The following is a 17,554-nucleotide window of genomic DNA, read 5'->3' as shown; positions in this document are numbered from 1 at the left end:
AAAAAAATGTACTAGAAATGATATAAAATAAATAAAACATATAAAAAGCCACAAATCTTTAAAACTTATAAATGGAAAGTAAAAATAAAAATCTTGGTCTTACTAAATAGTTTCCCAGAAGATGATTTGGTCACTGTAGTTCTATCCACATTTACAGACTAGTTTTGTCAGCATGAGTGTGACAAGAATTAGACGCCCCTGTTTTTGCCCCCATGCCTTCTCTCCTTCACAGTCATTCAATGACAAGCGTAAAAAGAACCTCATCTTTTCACGAAAATTCCCATTCTACAAGAACAAGGAGCAGAGTGAACAAGAAACAAGTGACCCTGAACGTAAGTAGAACCTTGGAGATGATGTCACGTGTGGCACAAAAGTAATGGGTGACACGCATGACACGTAACCCTCCCTCTCACCTTTCCACACATCTAGGCATACAGTACTGGTAGGTAGGCAAGGCATTGCTACTGTGACCAGTGCATGAATACACCCTGGATCCACTGGCTATTCTACTTTCCAAAACATTCCGATAAGAATAACCAATAAAACATTGAAAATTTCAATTTGGCCATTTTGTGAACTGATCCAAAATTCAGCCCATCAATTTGCCAAGAACCCATCACAGCACAGAGTGATGTCACCTACCCTAGTGAATAGATGGGTTGCATGGGTTACACTAGCAAAATGGCTGCCTGCATTGTGATGGGAATTTTAATCTTTTGACCTTGGAAGAACCAAAAATATTTTCTTGGACAGTAAGTGGACATTTGTTGAATTATATGGCAACAAAGCTATTTGGAGACTTAGCTGTTAGCACAAAATCTCTTTAAATTTGTATTTGTTATTTAACTTTTTTATTATTTAATTGTATTAATTATTTTATTATTAGTTTTAATTAATATTTTAGCACCAAAATAAAATTAGTTTCATTTGCAATATTTAAATTTGTACCTGCTTAAAATGTTGCATTAAAAAATGAGCCTTGCAAAATGTTTAAAACCGTTCTATTTTTTTATGTAGCTGAAAAATAAATTTACAACTCATCATATTTTTTTTTTCTATAAGAAAACTGCTAGGAAATGTAATGCTTTATCTACAAAAAATGTTATATACTTTTAAGTTCAATTGTATTATTCTTTTATTCTAAATGTATATGTATACAAACAGATATATAGCCAGTTATTTTTTAAAAATCAAATATTACCCTAATTTTATACTTAATATATTATATTATTATATTATATTATAATAATTACAAATATTTTTTCCAGCAAACTAGACCGTCATAGCCTGTAATATGGTAAATTTTTTATTTCATTTTTATAGGCATCTCAAAATGCATAAATACAGAAAATGGGGATAAAATGTAAGTTCCTTTCTTGCAAATAATGTTAATGAAGGGATTTGCATTTAAACTTCTTTTGTTTTTATGTGCTTTCAGATGCCTAAAAAATCCCATAATAGGTAAAAAAAAATCAAACTATTGAACCATTTACTACTGAGTTTTAAATTCTTCCCCCATGAACTTTTAAGAATTCATATCTTCAAAATTTTCATAAAATATAATTTAAATAATAATCAAAACAGATATATATATATAACTAAATTTTTCATATGCAACATTTATTCATACAATATACATATCCAGTCTCCACTTTCAACGCGTTTCGCTAAATCTGAGAGACTGGTATTAAAATTGAAATGATAATTGAAAATTATAATCTTGTTTAAAAACATCAAAAGTATTGATGTCCATTCTGCAGATGATTCACTACCTAAAGGAGTCAGATAGACAGCACTTGCATCCATTGGCACTTCTCTTCTCTTTCTTTTATTTGTATCATAGGTAGGTCAAACCGATAATTTCTCCAAAATCATCCATATTCATATTGTCTCTCTCAAACTAGTTTCTTACTTTTTAATGATTGGTGTTGTAAGACTTCTTGCAGTGTTCCCTGTATGATGATCGGAGGCTCGTGGTTGTAGTTGAAACAGCGCCAACATGTTACATAGCGCTGTACATTAAATAGGGGTTGCAAATGACGGACAGATACAGACAGTGACACAGGAGGTGGAGAGGACCCTGCCCCGAAGGGCTTACAATCTAAGAGGAGTGGGAAGTATCACACAATAGGAGGGTGATATGGAATGGTGGGAAGTAGTGATAGTTTTAAAAGACAGGAAAAGACGGGTAGGTGAGGTTGAAGCGTTGGGTTTTGAGGGCTCTTTTAAATGAGCAGAAAGTAGGAGCAAGCCGAATAGGATGAGGACGACCATTCCAGAGAGTCGGGGCAGCTCTAGAAAAGTCAAATGAATTTTTTTAATTATTTAATTTTTTTCAAGTTTCAAATTAATTTAATAATTAATAAGTAAATTATGTAAAAAAAATCACATTTTATCACTTTTTTGTGTTTAAATATTTTGAGCTGCTTAAAAACTCCCATAATTGGAAAAAACCCAATGAAAATGCAAACCAATTTATTACTGAATTATCCATTTTCTTATTACAGGCTATTACAATAATAAATAATTATTACAATTATAAATAATGCAAATAAAAGACATTAAATTATATCCCTTTTTTGTGTATTTATGTGTTATGAGATGCCTAAAAATCCATTGTCCAATGAAATTACAAAACCATTTAATACTGAATTATACACTTACTTATTACAGGCTGTGATTGCAGTAGATTCTTTTTTAAATGTTTAAATTAATTTTATAATCATGTAAAATTAAATAAATTATTTATAATAAGTTTACCAGGATTCACTTCCTCAACTCTGAACCATAGTCAATCGTGTTCTCAATATATTTCATTTTATTTTTAAAATGTTAGCAAGGTCAAAAAAGTAAGAGTGAGCCTCAAACTGTAATATCATTGGCCACCTTGTTTCTTTAAGGAACAAGATGAACGTATATGATAAGGTTTTGTGCTTGGTCAACGAGTCTCTAAATCTTTTGTCTTAAATGCTTGAATTTCAGGGTCAACCTTCTCCAAGGTCATTGCTGCTGATGGTGTTGTTACTACAACTATACGTTTATTGATTGTCTAAAATTTTAATATGTATTACCAGGATAAATTGATATATGAGAAATTAGATATTTGGATCCAGGTTTTTATTCTGCATGGTCTGTCATGGTAGTATCCATTTCAACTCCACTGACTTCTTCCTTCCTCTTCTGCGCCTCCTCTTCCTCTCTCATTGCTCACTCTCTGGGTACTGCTGGGCAGGACATCCCCGGATTAGGTGACGACGGTTATGGAACAAAGACTCTGAGTAAGTTCCCAGGAATGGTCAATACAACATTATCAATTTTGTTTCAATTTTTCTCCACAATTTTATATTTATATATTTTTTTTTAGATTTTGTTCATTTTATTTTGTTTGTCCCCTCAAGACTTTCCTCTCCCAGCATGCACAGATGAGAAATTTTATTTGTTGCCCACTAGTGAATGCCCAAAACTAAATACGCTTTCTATTTTATTGTTCTGCATGATAACATAATAGAATGCCATATTGTCTGCAAAATAACTTGCTTGAATTCTAATGTTGCTTTTATGTATAGTAACAATGCTTTCTAAGGTTTCATATCGTATGCCTATGATATATTTATGGTTTTGCTATCTTATTTTCATGTTCTTTGTAAATTAAACTATTTACAAAGCGTTTTTATTGATCTCCTCCATCTATTCTTAATGCAATGTTTGTAATTAGAAGCTATTTCAGTGGAATATGTCGGTAGGCAAAACAGATTTTCGTGCATTCTCAGTCCTTGTTTGGAAACTTAGCTGTTAGCACAAAGTCTAAGAATAGTCTGGAAAGTATACAAAAGTGCAAGGATACTGAAAGTCAAAACATTTTGCCAGTGGGCATTCGATACAACATTAACCTTTGGAGGGGCAATGTGACCAGATTTTTTTAGCAGCCACAGAACTTCTTTTCTAAGCTTCTTGGCTAGAAAGTGGTTGATTAAATTATAGGTCAATATTCAGCCAAGCTTGAGTTTGTTGCCCAATCAGCTTTGGAAAAGTTAGGGAAAATGGAAATTGTTAAATTTACATGATTGGTAATAAAAATAAAAAAACACTAGGAAGACAATTGGAAGGAAGGCAACATTGAGAAATGCAACTTTGACACATGACAAACCTAAACCAGCAATGGCAAGGCTTCCAATGAAAAACTATAAGGAAGATGTTCAAAGGCTCCCAAAAAGTACCCTTAAATTGGATTTGAGAAGCAAATGGGGAATAGACCTAAGCCCAGAATTCCTTAAAATGCTCTGTAGCTGCAAGTGCAGTCTAGATTGAAACAATATACTGATAATGCCCATTTACCATTTACTTTTAAGATAGATTTGTTTCCATTGCTATGATTTTTCAATTACCTTGAGTTTAGTTATACAATTCTGCACAATTATTTTGTATTTCAAAGATTTTGTTGAAATTTTTCAGAAATAAATTACAGCAGTTACGTTGTAGACATAAAAATATAAGTATTCCACACGTTTATGGAATAACACTGCTTACATATGGTTTTGGCATAAGAAAAAAAAATACCAAGAGAAAAATAGTGTTATAACAATTAAATTTAAACAAAAAAGAGACATTAATTATGTCAATGTCAAGTGTGCAGAAAATATACTCAAAAAAAGTCAAAACATAGTCACAAAAGTAGCATATAACTAATATAAGTGAGTACCTCACATAGATACCACTTAATGGAGGGGCTGGGGGAGAGAGACAAGAACAGGGAGGGGAATTCAAAAATAGAAAAAGTTCTCACTGAAAGATTAGTGTTGAGTGTAGGCTATCCACGAGTCCCAGGTTTTGTAAAATTTATCCATATGGTTGTGAAAGGTACAGGTTAATTTATCATTGGTCATGATCCAGTTTAATTTGTGTTTAGTAAAATCAAGTGGAATGGTCAAGGCTTTCCAGTAGCAAGCAATCATGATTCGAGCTGCTAAGAGAACAAAGCACTCCCCGATTTTTTCGGAAGGTTGATTTGTGTGACAGAAAATAGCAAGTTGAAAATGCGAATCCAGAACCTTTGGACTTTAGGATAAGTCCACCAGGCATGAAACATGGTGTCCAGCCGTCCGCAGCCTTTATAACACAGAGGGGAGGTAGTAGGATTCAATTTAATAATCCGGGTGGGCACCATATACCATCTCGGTAAGACCTTAAAGTTAGCTAGAATAAGGCAGGTGTTTAAAGAACTTGAAGACAAAGAGGCAGCCAAAGCTTGCTAGTCTGGAACCTTCCACTCCTCTGCCAAATCTGCCACCCATTGAGACATATAGAACAAACTTTTATCATTGGGAAAAAGGGCTTCACCAAAATTCTCCCCTTAGCATCAGTGATGGAACGGCATGACTTCTCAAATGCTGTGCTTTGGTAAGGGGGAGAAAGACCTTTGAGTTTAGATTGGATAAATGACCTAATTTGGCATTAGTGGAACATTTCAGTTTGTGGGAGGGAAAATTTATCCTGTAGGTGGGAGCTACTTATGATATTTTTACCATCCACAAAATCGCCAATACGGGAAAATTCCTTTTTGTGCCACCATACTTTATGCCCCTGTTCACATCCAGGGAAAAAATCTGGGTTGTGCTATAATGGAGCATGCTAGGAATGAAGAGCTTGATTAGTTTTTTGACCATCCCACACAGAGAGGGGCTTTGAAAAAGGGAGGGACAAAGAATTGCAGGACGTTTCTTACTCGAAATCCACATAAATGCTTCAATTGGAATAGTTGAGCAGGACAGTGCTTCAAGTCAGTCCATTGGGGTCTAGATTTCAATAAAGTACATTGGCCCAGAGCTACTATTTGGGCTGCCCTATGGTATAATGCCAAATTGGGAACCCCAATTTTACCATTCTATATAAATTTTAGTAGCTTGTTTTAAATATTGCGGAGAATGACTTTGGGAATTGCAAGGGTAGCGAAATAAATATAGTAATCTGGGCAAAATATTAATTTTAAGTAGAGTAGACTTGCAATTTTACCAAATCATGACGGCGGAAAGGATTGCCATCTCTGTAGATCATTCAAGGTACGAAACATTGGGGATAAGTAGCTTTAAAAAGTGTCTGAAACGAAGAGGTAATCTGAATTCCCAGGTAGGTTATGGCTGTAGGGTTTCATTTAAATTCAAAATTTTGTTTAGGCAGAGATACTAGGTTTTCAGGAAGTGAAAGGTTGAGGGCCTCTGATTTACTTCTATTAATTTTGAGTCCTTAAGCCTCTGAAAAAATTCTTTAAAAAAAGTTCTAAAAAAGTTCTTTAAATAGGTTGGGCAAAGAAGTTAAAGGTGAAGTGATATATAAAAGGGTATATTTATGTTCTGTAGAACCACACTGAATACCTTTAATGTCCTGGTTAAGAGGTATAGCTATAGCCAGGGGTTCAATAGCTAATGCGACTAACGGAGGTAGTGGGCAACCCTGTCAAGTTCCACGTCAAATATCCAACCATGGTGAGAAAAACCCTGGGAAATTCTAGCCGTGGGTGTAGAACATATGGACGCCATCAACCGCATAAAGGCTGGACCTAAACTCATTCGCTGCAATAAAGTCATCAAGTAATCCCATGACAGACTATCAAAGGCCTTTTGAAGATCCTTTGAGAGTAACATAGCTTCATGATTGGCACCACCATCCCAGTTCCCATGCACTACCAAAATCAGGTCAATGGTTCTCCTAGATCCGGGGCCTGGCGGTTATGCAGAAACCCAACTTGTTCAGGATGTATATATCGGTTTAGAAAAGACCCTAATCCCAGCGACAACATTTTTGTCATTATTTTAAGATCACAGTTAATGAGGGAGATGGGTCTTTAAATGGCCACTTCCGTGTGATCTTTACCTGGCTTGGGATTACCCTTATATGAGCTCTGTTGTCGTCAAGCGGGACCGAATTGCCTTTACGGAGGTGGTTGAAAAAAAGAATCAAATGGGGAGCTATAAGTTTTATAGTATAGATTAGGAAAACCGTTTGGGCCCGGGGCGCTGTTAGTTTGGAGAGATTTGATAACTTTCAAAGTCTCTGCTATTGAGAATTCTTTATCCAATAATTTCACATGGGACTTACGTAGTTTAGGAAAGGGGATTCTAGAATAGAAAGAGTCCAATTTGTCACTAGAAAGTAAAGGTGGCTGTTCATAGAGTTTATGGTATGCACAATTTATTTGAGTAAATAAACACCATATGCTTAGTATTTTAGCAAGTGATCATTCAATTGCACTGCTTTCATGTTAAAGACATTTCACTACTTCCTTGGTTCCTCATTACTCCAGATATGTGGATGATATGGGGGGGGGGGGGTCATATAAAAATGCCAAAATTAAAAGGATTCAGTGAACATAGAAGCTCAGTGGATAAAAAAGTTACATCATTGGTGGCTATTCAGTAGTGAGAACCTGGAAGAAGCCAGACCTGGAAAATGTAAGAAGTTATTAGTGGCCATTGACTGAACAATGGGAAAAGGGGGAGCTTTAACACTGACTGGAGGAGGACATTGGAATAGACTAGAGCCCACGCACTATGAGCCTAATTCAATAAAGTGCTCTAAGACTACAGAAGATAGACTATTATCAGTGAAACTGCGTGATCCAGCAAACTTGGAATGGATTTCTTAAATCATTTGTTACTAGTTAGCAAATGTTTTCAATCCTGGACGAGATCCATTACAGGTTCCTGGATCACCCAGTTTCTCCCATGATAGTCTACCTTCTCCAGCATTGGAGAGATTTTACTAATTAGGCCCTCTACATAGACTAGAATTTGGCTTTAATGAGAACAGACAACTTAATCACAGGAGGTGTGAAAGAGACAATCTACTGAATGTCAAACTAGAACTGCTAAACCTAAATGGGGGGCTCAGTCCACATAGAATGCCAAAACACATAGAATGCTTTTTGAACTATATTTACCATCAACCTAAAACCAATGTACAATGTAAGACAGATGTACAGACATGTTCCAGATTCTATGGCACCAAGGTCAATGGGTTATAAAAATAAAACCGGGTGTTTTAAAAATCTTCACACCTCCCATCATGTTCATGAAAAAAAATCAGCATTTGTATTGATGTGATGGTCTTTGGATTTAAGTTGATAAGAACATAAATGGCTTTAAATTCTTGAATATCTTCTTGATGCTCATTGGAATTGAGGAAAGCTTTTGGATAAGTTGTAAAATATCTTCAACATTACAGAACAAAAATGCTGGTTTTTCACTTGGGTGAAGTCATTCTCGGCATATCTGTAGCTAGATAAATATTAGGAATCACATGAATACATTGCACTGTTCATAGGTTTCAGATAAAATGACAGAAAAAATGCCAACAAACAGGGATGTGCCTGCAAAATAAAAAGCATTAGAAATTCCAAAACTGGTCGATCACTTATATGAAAGTCTGCTGAACATTAAGGAAGCTAGTAATTGGTTTTTTTTAGACAAATCTTGGTGATAGATAAAGTAAACTATTTAAAATTCCTCCCTCCTGGAATCAGAAACAAATAATTCACATGCATGTGCTCAACTTTTTATGTTCTTATGCTCTTTGTGGACCTTGTAGTAAAGTTGTCACAAATCTAGGCAGTTTTGTTCAATATAAAAGTTATATAAAATTATATAAAAGTATAAAATGTTATAGAAAGTATAAAAATGTGGTTTTTTTTTAATATTTTCTTTTTAAAAAGAAGAGGAAAACTTTCCTTTCCTTCACATATCTCGGAGGCTTCGGGTTGCTCCTCCTACGCATGCCTGATCTCATCAAAACCATTGAAAGATTGAGAAATATATCAGCAATGTTCTCCCTAGCACACTTTTCAGTAACCACCTGGCTGCTATTGGGTGGTTACTATAAAGTTGGTTCACAATATAGGGGCTACCACCCGCCTACAGTTTCTTTACACTTAGCTTCAACAAATTTCTGTGAAGAACACTGGGCAGTAACTTTTTTTCTGCTGAGCTTGGTTCCCTTGCAGTTCTACTCCCATGCTTTCTTTGTTGTTGTTTAGGTTGGATATAGGGACCGGTTGAATCTAACGTCAGTGCTGTCCCTAAAAACAAATTGGCTAGAAGATGACAAGGTTAAAAAAAAATGGGTATATAGCACTAGAACTAAATCCAGTTGGTGCAATAAGTACAGGATTGGTGTTTTTTTTAGCATGGTTATGGTTCTATAAAAGGTCATCAAGACAGGACTGTCGTATCATTTAAGATGTAATTTACTCCTGCAGACCACTGTCTCAGAGGGCCACCACTGGCTTTGCATCATTTCGTTATCTTCAATTGTTATTCACCTTGAAAAAGAAATCTCTTAAGGCTAATATTTGAAACCAAAATCAAATTGATATGCATAGAAGAGGGATTCTTTATCACATCCTGTACCACACAATTCTGTTGTAGCAGTTTTGGCCCTACGTAGCTTAAGGTGGCAGTTGTGGCCCTCCATAGCCTTGCAGAAGCACCTGTTGCCCTACAATTGACTTAATTCTTGGTGATCATGAGTTTTTTTCAATGGCAAGAGGCAAAATGTATGACCTGGACATAATGGATAATACTATTACAAAGTTGACTTTATATCCAAAAGTCCCCAATATATTCACATGGGGTATCTTGGGCTGCTTTTGTAGCATGCTTTTTCTCCCTGTGTCCCACTCATATATAATAATGTATTTTTGGATATGTTTAAAGTTGCAATATCGCATTTTTTATTCAGACAATTGCTCTAGGTTAAAAAACAATAAAAATTATGGAGTATTTTCTGCTACAAAAAGTCTACTCCTGCCCCCAATAGTAATCTTTTTCCTGAGTGATCCCATTTCATGTAAATCCAGTTATAATGGACACACCCTTGAGGCATTGACATGCCTTGCTTGGCTTAAAGTACTCTTCTTATAAAAGAATATATCATAGTGTTCAATAAAGTGTGCCCACTAATGCCACCAGTCTAGTGGAGTGCCCCCCATTACCCACCATTTCCTTAGGGGTGCTAGTACTTTAGGTTCTCAGTTTAGGCTGGACATACATTGTAGGTCCAATACTCCACCATAGAGTGATTCTCTCCAGAAGCATCATTACCCGCTTCCCTTATTATTTAAAGCTAGCTTCACATGCATTACATAGGGACCAAAACCAAAAATCTTCCACCTAGAAAAGAAAATAGTTTTTTCAGATCGCCAACAGTCATTGTAACTGAATGAAAGCTAACTTTACTTTATTTTTGATTTCCGAGTTTTTCATTAATAGAGTTTTAAGCCACAATCTACAGAAACAATTGCAATATATTGTTCTTAAATGGGAATTGTAGAAACGTAAAGACCAACCCTGAGTGGTTCCGCACAACTGAAGGGCAGTTAACGCCACATCTAGATAAACACAATACCAATTCTTTTGTTTTGTTATGGGCAGAAATCAATAATTTTTTTCTCTAAAGAAAAACAATTCAAGCGAAAAACAAAACCTTTTCATTTTTCATCTCCCCTGACTGATGCTATTTTAATTAAATTGGGATAAAGAAGATAAATGGAATCAATTTGCTGTATATTTCCCTTCATGGAATTTATCAAAAAAAGAGACTTTTTTATTGCAAAAGCAAACATTTCACATAAGGCTGTGTTAAAAGCTAATGGTCCTAAAATAACCACATGAAAAAATAACTGCAGATAAATGTGTTAAAATGGCCTTTAGTTCACTTTTGGCCTTTCCGGTCATAAAGTCATTTTTCAAGTGGAAATCAGGCTTCCATGGGGGGTTCCATATGGGCTTTTATGGGCTTACAATGGTAAAGGGGAAGAATGGTGAAGATGGGTATCACCACTGATGATTAATTCTAAAGAGAAGGCAAAAGGTGGGACGGTAGCACAGACTTTGCAGAACTACAAGCTCAAAAATCTTTTAAGTATACACAGACATACCAAGAGCTGAAAAGGACCAACATTTCTTCATGGGTGAAGAATGACCAAGGAATGGTGAGAGATTGGTTATCAGCTGAGAAGAAAGAAAACCCTGTAGATATGATACAGTATACCAAGCATTAAGGGCTAAAGTGAACCAAAAGCTCCTTCAAAAAAAGATAATTCTGAGAACCTGGTCATCAACTGATTAAGAAAAGTAACCTTAAAGAGGAGACAAAATAACAAGTTGAAGTGTCATTGGAAGAGAGAAAAGAGGGCCAAGATTTGTGTAAGAGGTCAATGGAAACCAGTGTACGGACCAGCAATGAGAAGAGACAGATGACGGGTAGAGGGAAGGATAATGTTTTTGTCTGGAGCATTTATGATAGATTGTAGAGCAGGAAGTCTGGTTAGTGCGAGCAAAGATAATGTTACAGAAGTCCAGGCAAGAGAAAAGAGCATGTCTCTAGGGACAGGATTGTATATTATTTGAAGATTTTGCACAGGTAGAAGTAGCAAGACTTAGAGGTTTTGAATATGGAGAGTAAAGAAGAGCGCACAAAACATCAACATTTTGAAGAATTGTGTTCACTGTCCTGAAATGGATCATTAATACTGCAATCCAGCAACGTTTGATTACCTGTACCTCAATAACTGTAGCCAAATCCTATATGGAAAAAGTAGAGCAGCTATTCCAAACCTTTTTTTACATAGGGGATCCCTTGAAATAACTTTCAGGTCTTTAAGGAACCCCAGCTATAATTTATCATATCCTCAACTCACAGGACATTAGCGTGGTTGTCAATGGGAAGAATATCACCCCTAACACTTAAAATGAGAGTCACAAACTGCTCATTCATCAAGGAATCCCTAGCAACCTCGAGACAAACCCTAAGGTTCCATGGGACCCTGGTTGAGAAATGCTGGAGTAAGTAAAGCTGAACTTCAGGAGTCTCTTAATATCTCTGCTAAAATTCCTGTCCCTAGGCATAACAAATTCTTTTTTTCTGAATTTGGGCTTTTGTTTTTCTGAGAGGTGATCTTGCTACAAAGAAAAAAAAGAAATGTCCCATCCTTGGTAAGAGGTATCATTGGGGCTCCCATATAACCCATACCTATTTCAGATGCCTCTAAAATACAAATCACATCATGTATTAGAACATTAGTGATGGTGATAGGCAAAATTGTGGATGGAATGTGTTTTTCCAGCATGGATGGCTGGATAGATGGAATGTTTAAATGACCCATGTCACGCTTGGGGAGACAGGGCCACTAGGGGGAGTTACGGCTTGCACAGAAGTAGTGTGGGCCCTAAGAAGGGCCAAGGCACAGAATCTATGCAGTAACCAGGTCTTCTCCAGAGCCTCTAGTGGTGAGGATGTTGCGCTGCTGGTTACTGCCAGGTTGCCGTCCATGGGCACACCAGGATGGGCAGGATGATACACAATATCACTAGGCAGAAGAATTGTCAAGAAAAGACCAGGGTTGAGGTAGCCAGCCAGCAAGAGAGGTCAGGTCACAAGCCAGAAGTCAAATACCAGGGATCCAGTAAATAGACATCGGTGACACAGGGGCCACTGTGGACACAGGGAACACAGGAGACACTGGAAGCAACAGGAGACACATGTGACACAAGAATATCCACAGACAGAAAACTGGATCAGCACAAGGAAATAGGCGGAAAACAACAGACTGGACAGCAAGGGGTTAACAGAGAAGCTTGGCAGAGGAAACACTGAACCAATCAACATGTGTAGAGAAAATTCTCAGCAGAGCTAGGGGGCTCGGCGCTAGTGAAGAAACGTTGCACAAATGCTAAGTGCTGTGTCAGAGCTAGCTAAAAAGCCAGGGATGATTAAGAGGCTATTTCCTGATTGGCCAACGGGATGGGCAAAACTGATAAAACGTGGAAGAGCATGAAGAGTTAAGTGAGATAACCCATTCCCTATTTCAATGTATTTAGGTCACCACAAACAGGAACAATCTATACAGGGATCATTACATGACTGGTTGCCCAGTCTACAAGGAGCAGAATGGTCACCAGTCTTACAAAAAGCATATTTGTTACAGTAAGAGACCTTCACAAATTACTCATTGGTTGCTTGACTATATAAAAGCCAAAACATTAAGTCATTCTTTCTGCTACTAAACTTTGATAGCACATTCTCTTGCTTTATTATGTGAAAAAGAAAAACCCAACCTCCACCAACATACAAAATCATGTAAGCCATAATTGTCGGCTTGGTGGCCCTCATCTGGAGAAAAAGAAATTTATTTTGGGCATGTTCAGCACAGCTGGGTCAGTCGTTTCCCCAGAAATTTTCTGAGATATTCTGATCAGCTACTGCCATTCACATTCGAGCTTGTGGATATCACGCCAAGATAAAAGTCTAAGCGTCAGGCAAAGACTATGAATAAAGCGGAACTATTAGCAGCACTAAGGTATAAACAGCTGAGTATTAGATTTCCACAGATACAGAATCAGATTGCCAGTCAGTGGGGCGCAGATGAGAAGTAGCGGGTGGCCAAAGCATTATCTTCTCAATGTAGGAAGCTTTGTCTGCTGGTGGACACAAAAATAAAATCACTTTCAAATGCCATAGATGGCAGCAATCGCTATTATCACAGGCTGAGGACCTAGAGGGCTACGTTTAACCTTCATTTAACCTGAGTTATATCTCACCCAGAATAAAGCTAATATAACATTACAGAATAAAAATTTAAGGCAGAATTCTGTGCAACTGATTAACTAGTTACTTGCATTAAAGATGTTTAGCTCTCTAAAGCAGGGCAGGCATAGGGAGTGCACTAGGGCCCCAAACACTCTTCAGCCAATGGAGACCCCAAGTCAGTTCTTCACAGGGACCCACTGTTGGCTACATTCACAACTGTTCTAAGCTTTTGTACCACTGTCCATCTAATACCATTGTTTAGCCAGGTTGGTAGCCATTTTTTAATAAAGGTAAGCAATATAGCTATGACTCCCTTCCTTCCCATCCTGTCCTTTTGCTACTGGTCCCTGAACAAGCAACAGTATACCATAAGGCTCCTCCATGCTCCTTTCAGCACATGTGCATGCAGCATAGCTAATTGGTGTTTAGTTCTGCTACTCCCTGTCCATTTGCTCTTTTATGGGGAATTTTAGAAGGGTGATCCTATGTCTAATTCAGCCATCTAAAATAGTTGCATTCAATTTTTTTGGAGTACATATATAAATGCATTGGTGATTTTTGATATGGCTTGTATAATCTCTGATCAACATGGACCTTATACAACGATTTTTCTCTTACCTTCTATTGTGAGCCATCCTGTAGAGGTTTGGCCAAGCACTGGTTTACTCATAGTCTAAAGGGTTGAGGGTACCAAAGCTATGTTTTGAAAAAAATACCTGGAAAGGAAAGAAGAATATGAGTGGACCCAAAGGACAAATAAGTATTCCCTGGCTTCCTTTGAGGATCTGACATGTTATATGACCTAATGCCAAAAGCAACAAATTAATCTGGTGCCGGAAAACTTGACCATACCCTTGTGCCCCTCAGATCAAAGGTTCCTAGATGTCTGTTGCAGGCACCAATGACACTTGTTCCATGTCTTATATCAGATACCGTCTATCTGAGACCTGTTATTGCCAAGAGTCTCATTTGAAATATGCCTTCATGGGACACCTGATGTTTTTCAATGTCAATTGAGTGTCCATGGGTCAGCTGAAATACCGTGAACATTATCTAAAATTGGCTATCATCACCCTGGAGCCCGAGACCTCAATTCTCAAAAAGCAAGTAGACTGATCTTTCACTTTTCTTGCTGTATATAAATAAGAATGGAAAGTAGATCATTACAGACAAGTTAACCTCACTCTGCCAAGTTACTAAATTCCATCTAGCTTTGCCAGGCCTCTTGGGAAGTCTTTCTACGTTGAATACACACCAATCATGTATTCCTTTTTTTCCTGCCAGAATCTGGGTAAAAAGCTTTTCTGCTACAAGAACAGAATTCATGATCAGTAGATATTTGCCTTGCTCCCGGCTTGTCTAGACACTACAATTCTTCTTTGAAAACATTCCTGATCATCACAATAAATTTCACTTGGCACAAGTGACCTGGTAAATGGCAAGGTCTCCTTCTTTAATGATCGTTCTATTCTTCTTATAGAAAAACAAAGGAGTGAAGCTTTTGAGGCATGCACTCTCTTCTTTGTGCAACAATTTAAAGCTGAACTCAACTAGTGTAGGTTTAAATTTGCCATCAGCCTGTAAGACCTTGTTTTAGCTCCAGTGCTTGCCAGATGCTAGTCCCTAGATCTAATGCTGCACTCTTTGCCTATAGCAAGCCCCAACCTCAGGAGGCGCCATCCCAGCACACGGTCTCCTCCAGGTCCTTCCCCAGGTGTCATCTCTTTGTGCACAAGAGATGGTGTCTGGGGAAAAAAAACTGGCAAAGGACCAGGAACCCACAGATAATGCAGTACAAAAGATTCTCATAGATGCAAGTCCAGAATACAAAGCCAGAGGTCATCCATAGGTAATCAGTCCACCAGACAAAGTATCCAGGGGTAAATATAAAAACAGTCGGGGTTACAGGCAAAGGGTTGGTCCAGGCAGCATACAATCGCAGAATCGGTAACAGTAAATCCAAGTAAACACACCAGCAGCAGGTCAGCCCAGCCTAATGGTACAACAGGCAACTGGGAACTGGAGGCCGAGAGGCTATAAATCCCTAGTAGCCCATGTTAGTGCAGGGTTGAGACCAGGGAAGGACCTCAGTGTATGTGTTGGGGAAGCTGAGAAGGATATATCTCAAGTGGAAGGTGCACAGCTACTTATTTGACCTGAAGAAGGTGGTTCACTCAAAAGACAGCAAAAAAGTAATATGTCCATAACCAGATTGAGTTGTAATATAGCTACAGGTATAGCTCACTGGCTGTCTTCTATGATAATTAGGGATAATCAACACCTTCATGAATGATCGATGGTTTAGGAATGAACTGGCAATTTTACAGACAGTAGTACTACCTCCACAGCATTTATAAGGTGCTGATCAGTGACCATAGGTGCGGTTTAAATGAATTGGCCACTTGCAGTATTTTCAAAAATGGCAATCAGGTATTTAGTGTAAATACGGTACATTGATTGCCATCGTACAAAAACACATCCCCTTCCCTGATCCTATATTTACTTTTTCGAGCTGTCTTCAGGCCAGTCAAATGTTAGCCTAGGGCCCCCTTCATGCCTTCTTCAGCACTGAGACATCAAAACATAAAAAACTGTAATCAACAGAAATGCCTATTTCAAAATGCTAATAAAAAAGTCATGTAAATAAATACACCCATGGTGTATTATTTTTAAAATAGTTTTTAATGAGAAAAACATTAAAATCACATAGGCTTGGCCTGTATCTGTATTTTTGAGTTGGTTATGATGGTTTACTTGCCCTTAAATAATATTTTGTGTATTGTTGTTGGCTACCACTAGATAGCACTGTGCCCTCATTTAAAGTGTGTAACAAACTCCAATAATCTCTGAATTTGAAATAAACTGTATATGAGGACACAGCATCATCTAGTGGTGTGATGAATTTTTTTTTTCTTAAGGCTTTTTACGATTTTTTCAGGATAAAAAATCCAGTTATACTCGAGTATATGCAGTATATAGAATCTGGCTTTAGGAATGAAGCCACTGTCTCCCTAAGCCCTTTACTTACACTCAATAAAGCATTGTAACGAGGTTATGCAGCACAAAATCATTAGATAAGAGGCTTCAGTTCCATGCTGAAGCAAAAATGAGAAATATCCTGACTGCATTAAAATTTGGTTCCACATTTTAAAACTGTAATGTTCTTAATTACACTTTAATGAAGATATGGAGTGTAATTTCATCCTCCTGCATCTTATAGCATAATGGCATCCAGTTGGATTATTTTATAATTAACCCTAGTTTTTTTTTTTACCACTAGCAGTAACCTCCCGAACCTCCTCCCCACTGATCTCCAATGAAACGGCTCATTTTCATCAATCTGTAAAATAGGTCAAATTTCAGGATTTTCAATTAATGGCAAAATATCTTCAGCAAAAAGGGGTGATGCTTCTCCCGAGCGTTCCATGAAAAATTCATATTCATTTACCGCAATGACACCCGGGAGGACCAGGATAGGCGACAATTTCTGTGAGATGCGGGCCATTTCTCAAAGTTTTATTTCTCTGTCAGCCGGGTAGACAAGCTATTAACAGGAAGAGCTTTGTCAGCAGAACATTATACACATAAATCGGCCTAGAATGGGCTGCACAGTTTACAGAATGAAAGTCTTTTATATAATATAAGGGCCGTGTCAGAAAGGCATTTCAAGTGTCCAGAGCAGCAAATAAATCCAACTGCATGATATAAAGTGAGCATGTGAACTTCAAATATATGAACTGGCTCTTTTGTTCAATTGCTGTTTTTTAAAAAAATCTCCATTAAAAAAGAATTCATTTTAGGTATTTTAAAAGTGTAAAGTAAAACGAATACCAAAAAGAAACAAATCAAATTATTGTATTATATTGTTTTTCATAATATGCCCCTATACAGCAAAACTTAGACTGATGGAGGGAGACACAGCCAGTCAGATGTGCTGCATGCAAATGTGTAGACAGAGAACATGCTGATAGGAAGA

At 37.3% G+C, this 17,554-nt stretch overlaps 1 protein-coding gene across 1 annotated transcript in view; it reads left to right on the top strand.

Annotated features, from left to right (window-relative positions):
• Positions 1 to 17,554, top strand: part of DLG2 (discs large MAGUK scaffold protein 2) — a 767,759-nt gene that overhangs the window by 728,889 nt on the left and 21,316 nt on the right. The window contains exon 18 of the mRNA XM_072398627.1: positions 233 to 332. Within this exon, the coding sequence (XP_072254728.1) occupies positions 233 to 332 (100 nt within the window). The remainder of the gene's footprint in view (positions 1 to 232; positions 333 to 17,554) is intronic.

Source organism: Pyxicephalus adspersus, chromosome 1 (assembly GCF_032062135.1).
Source record: "Pyxicephalus adspersus chromosome 1, UCB_Pads_2.0, whole genome shotgun sequence".
NCBI lineage: Eukaryota > Metazoa > Chordata > Amphibia > Anura > Pyxicephalidae > Pyxicephalus > Pyxicephalus adspersus.
This window is presented reverse-complemented; position numbering and strand designations above follow the sequence as displayed.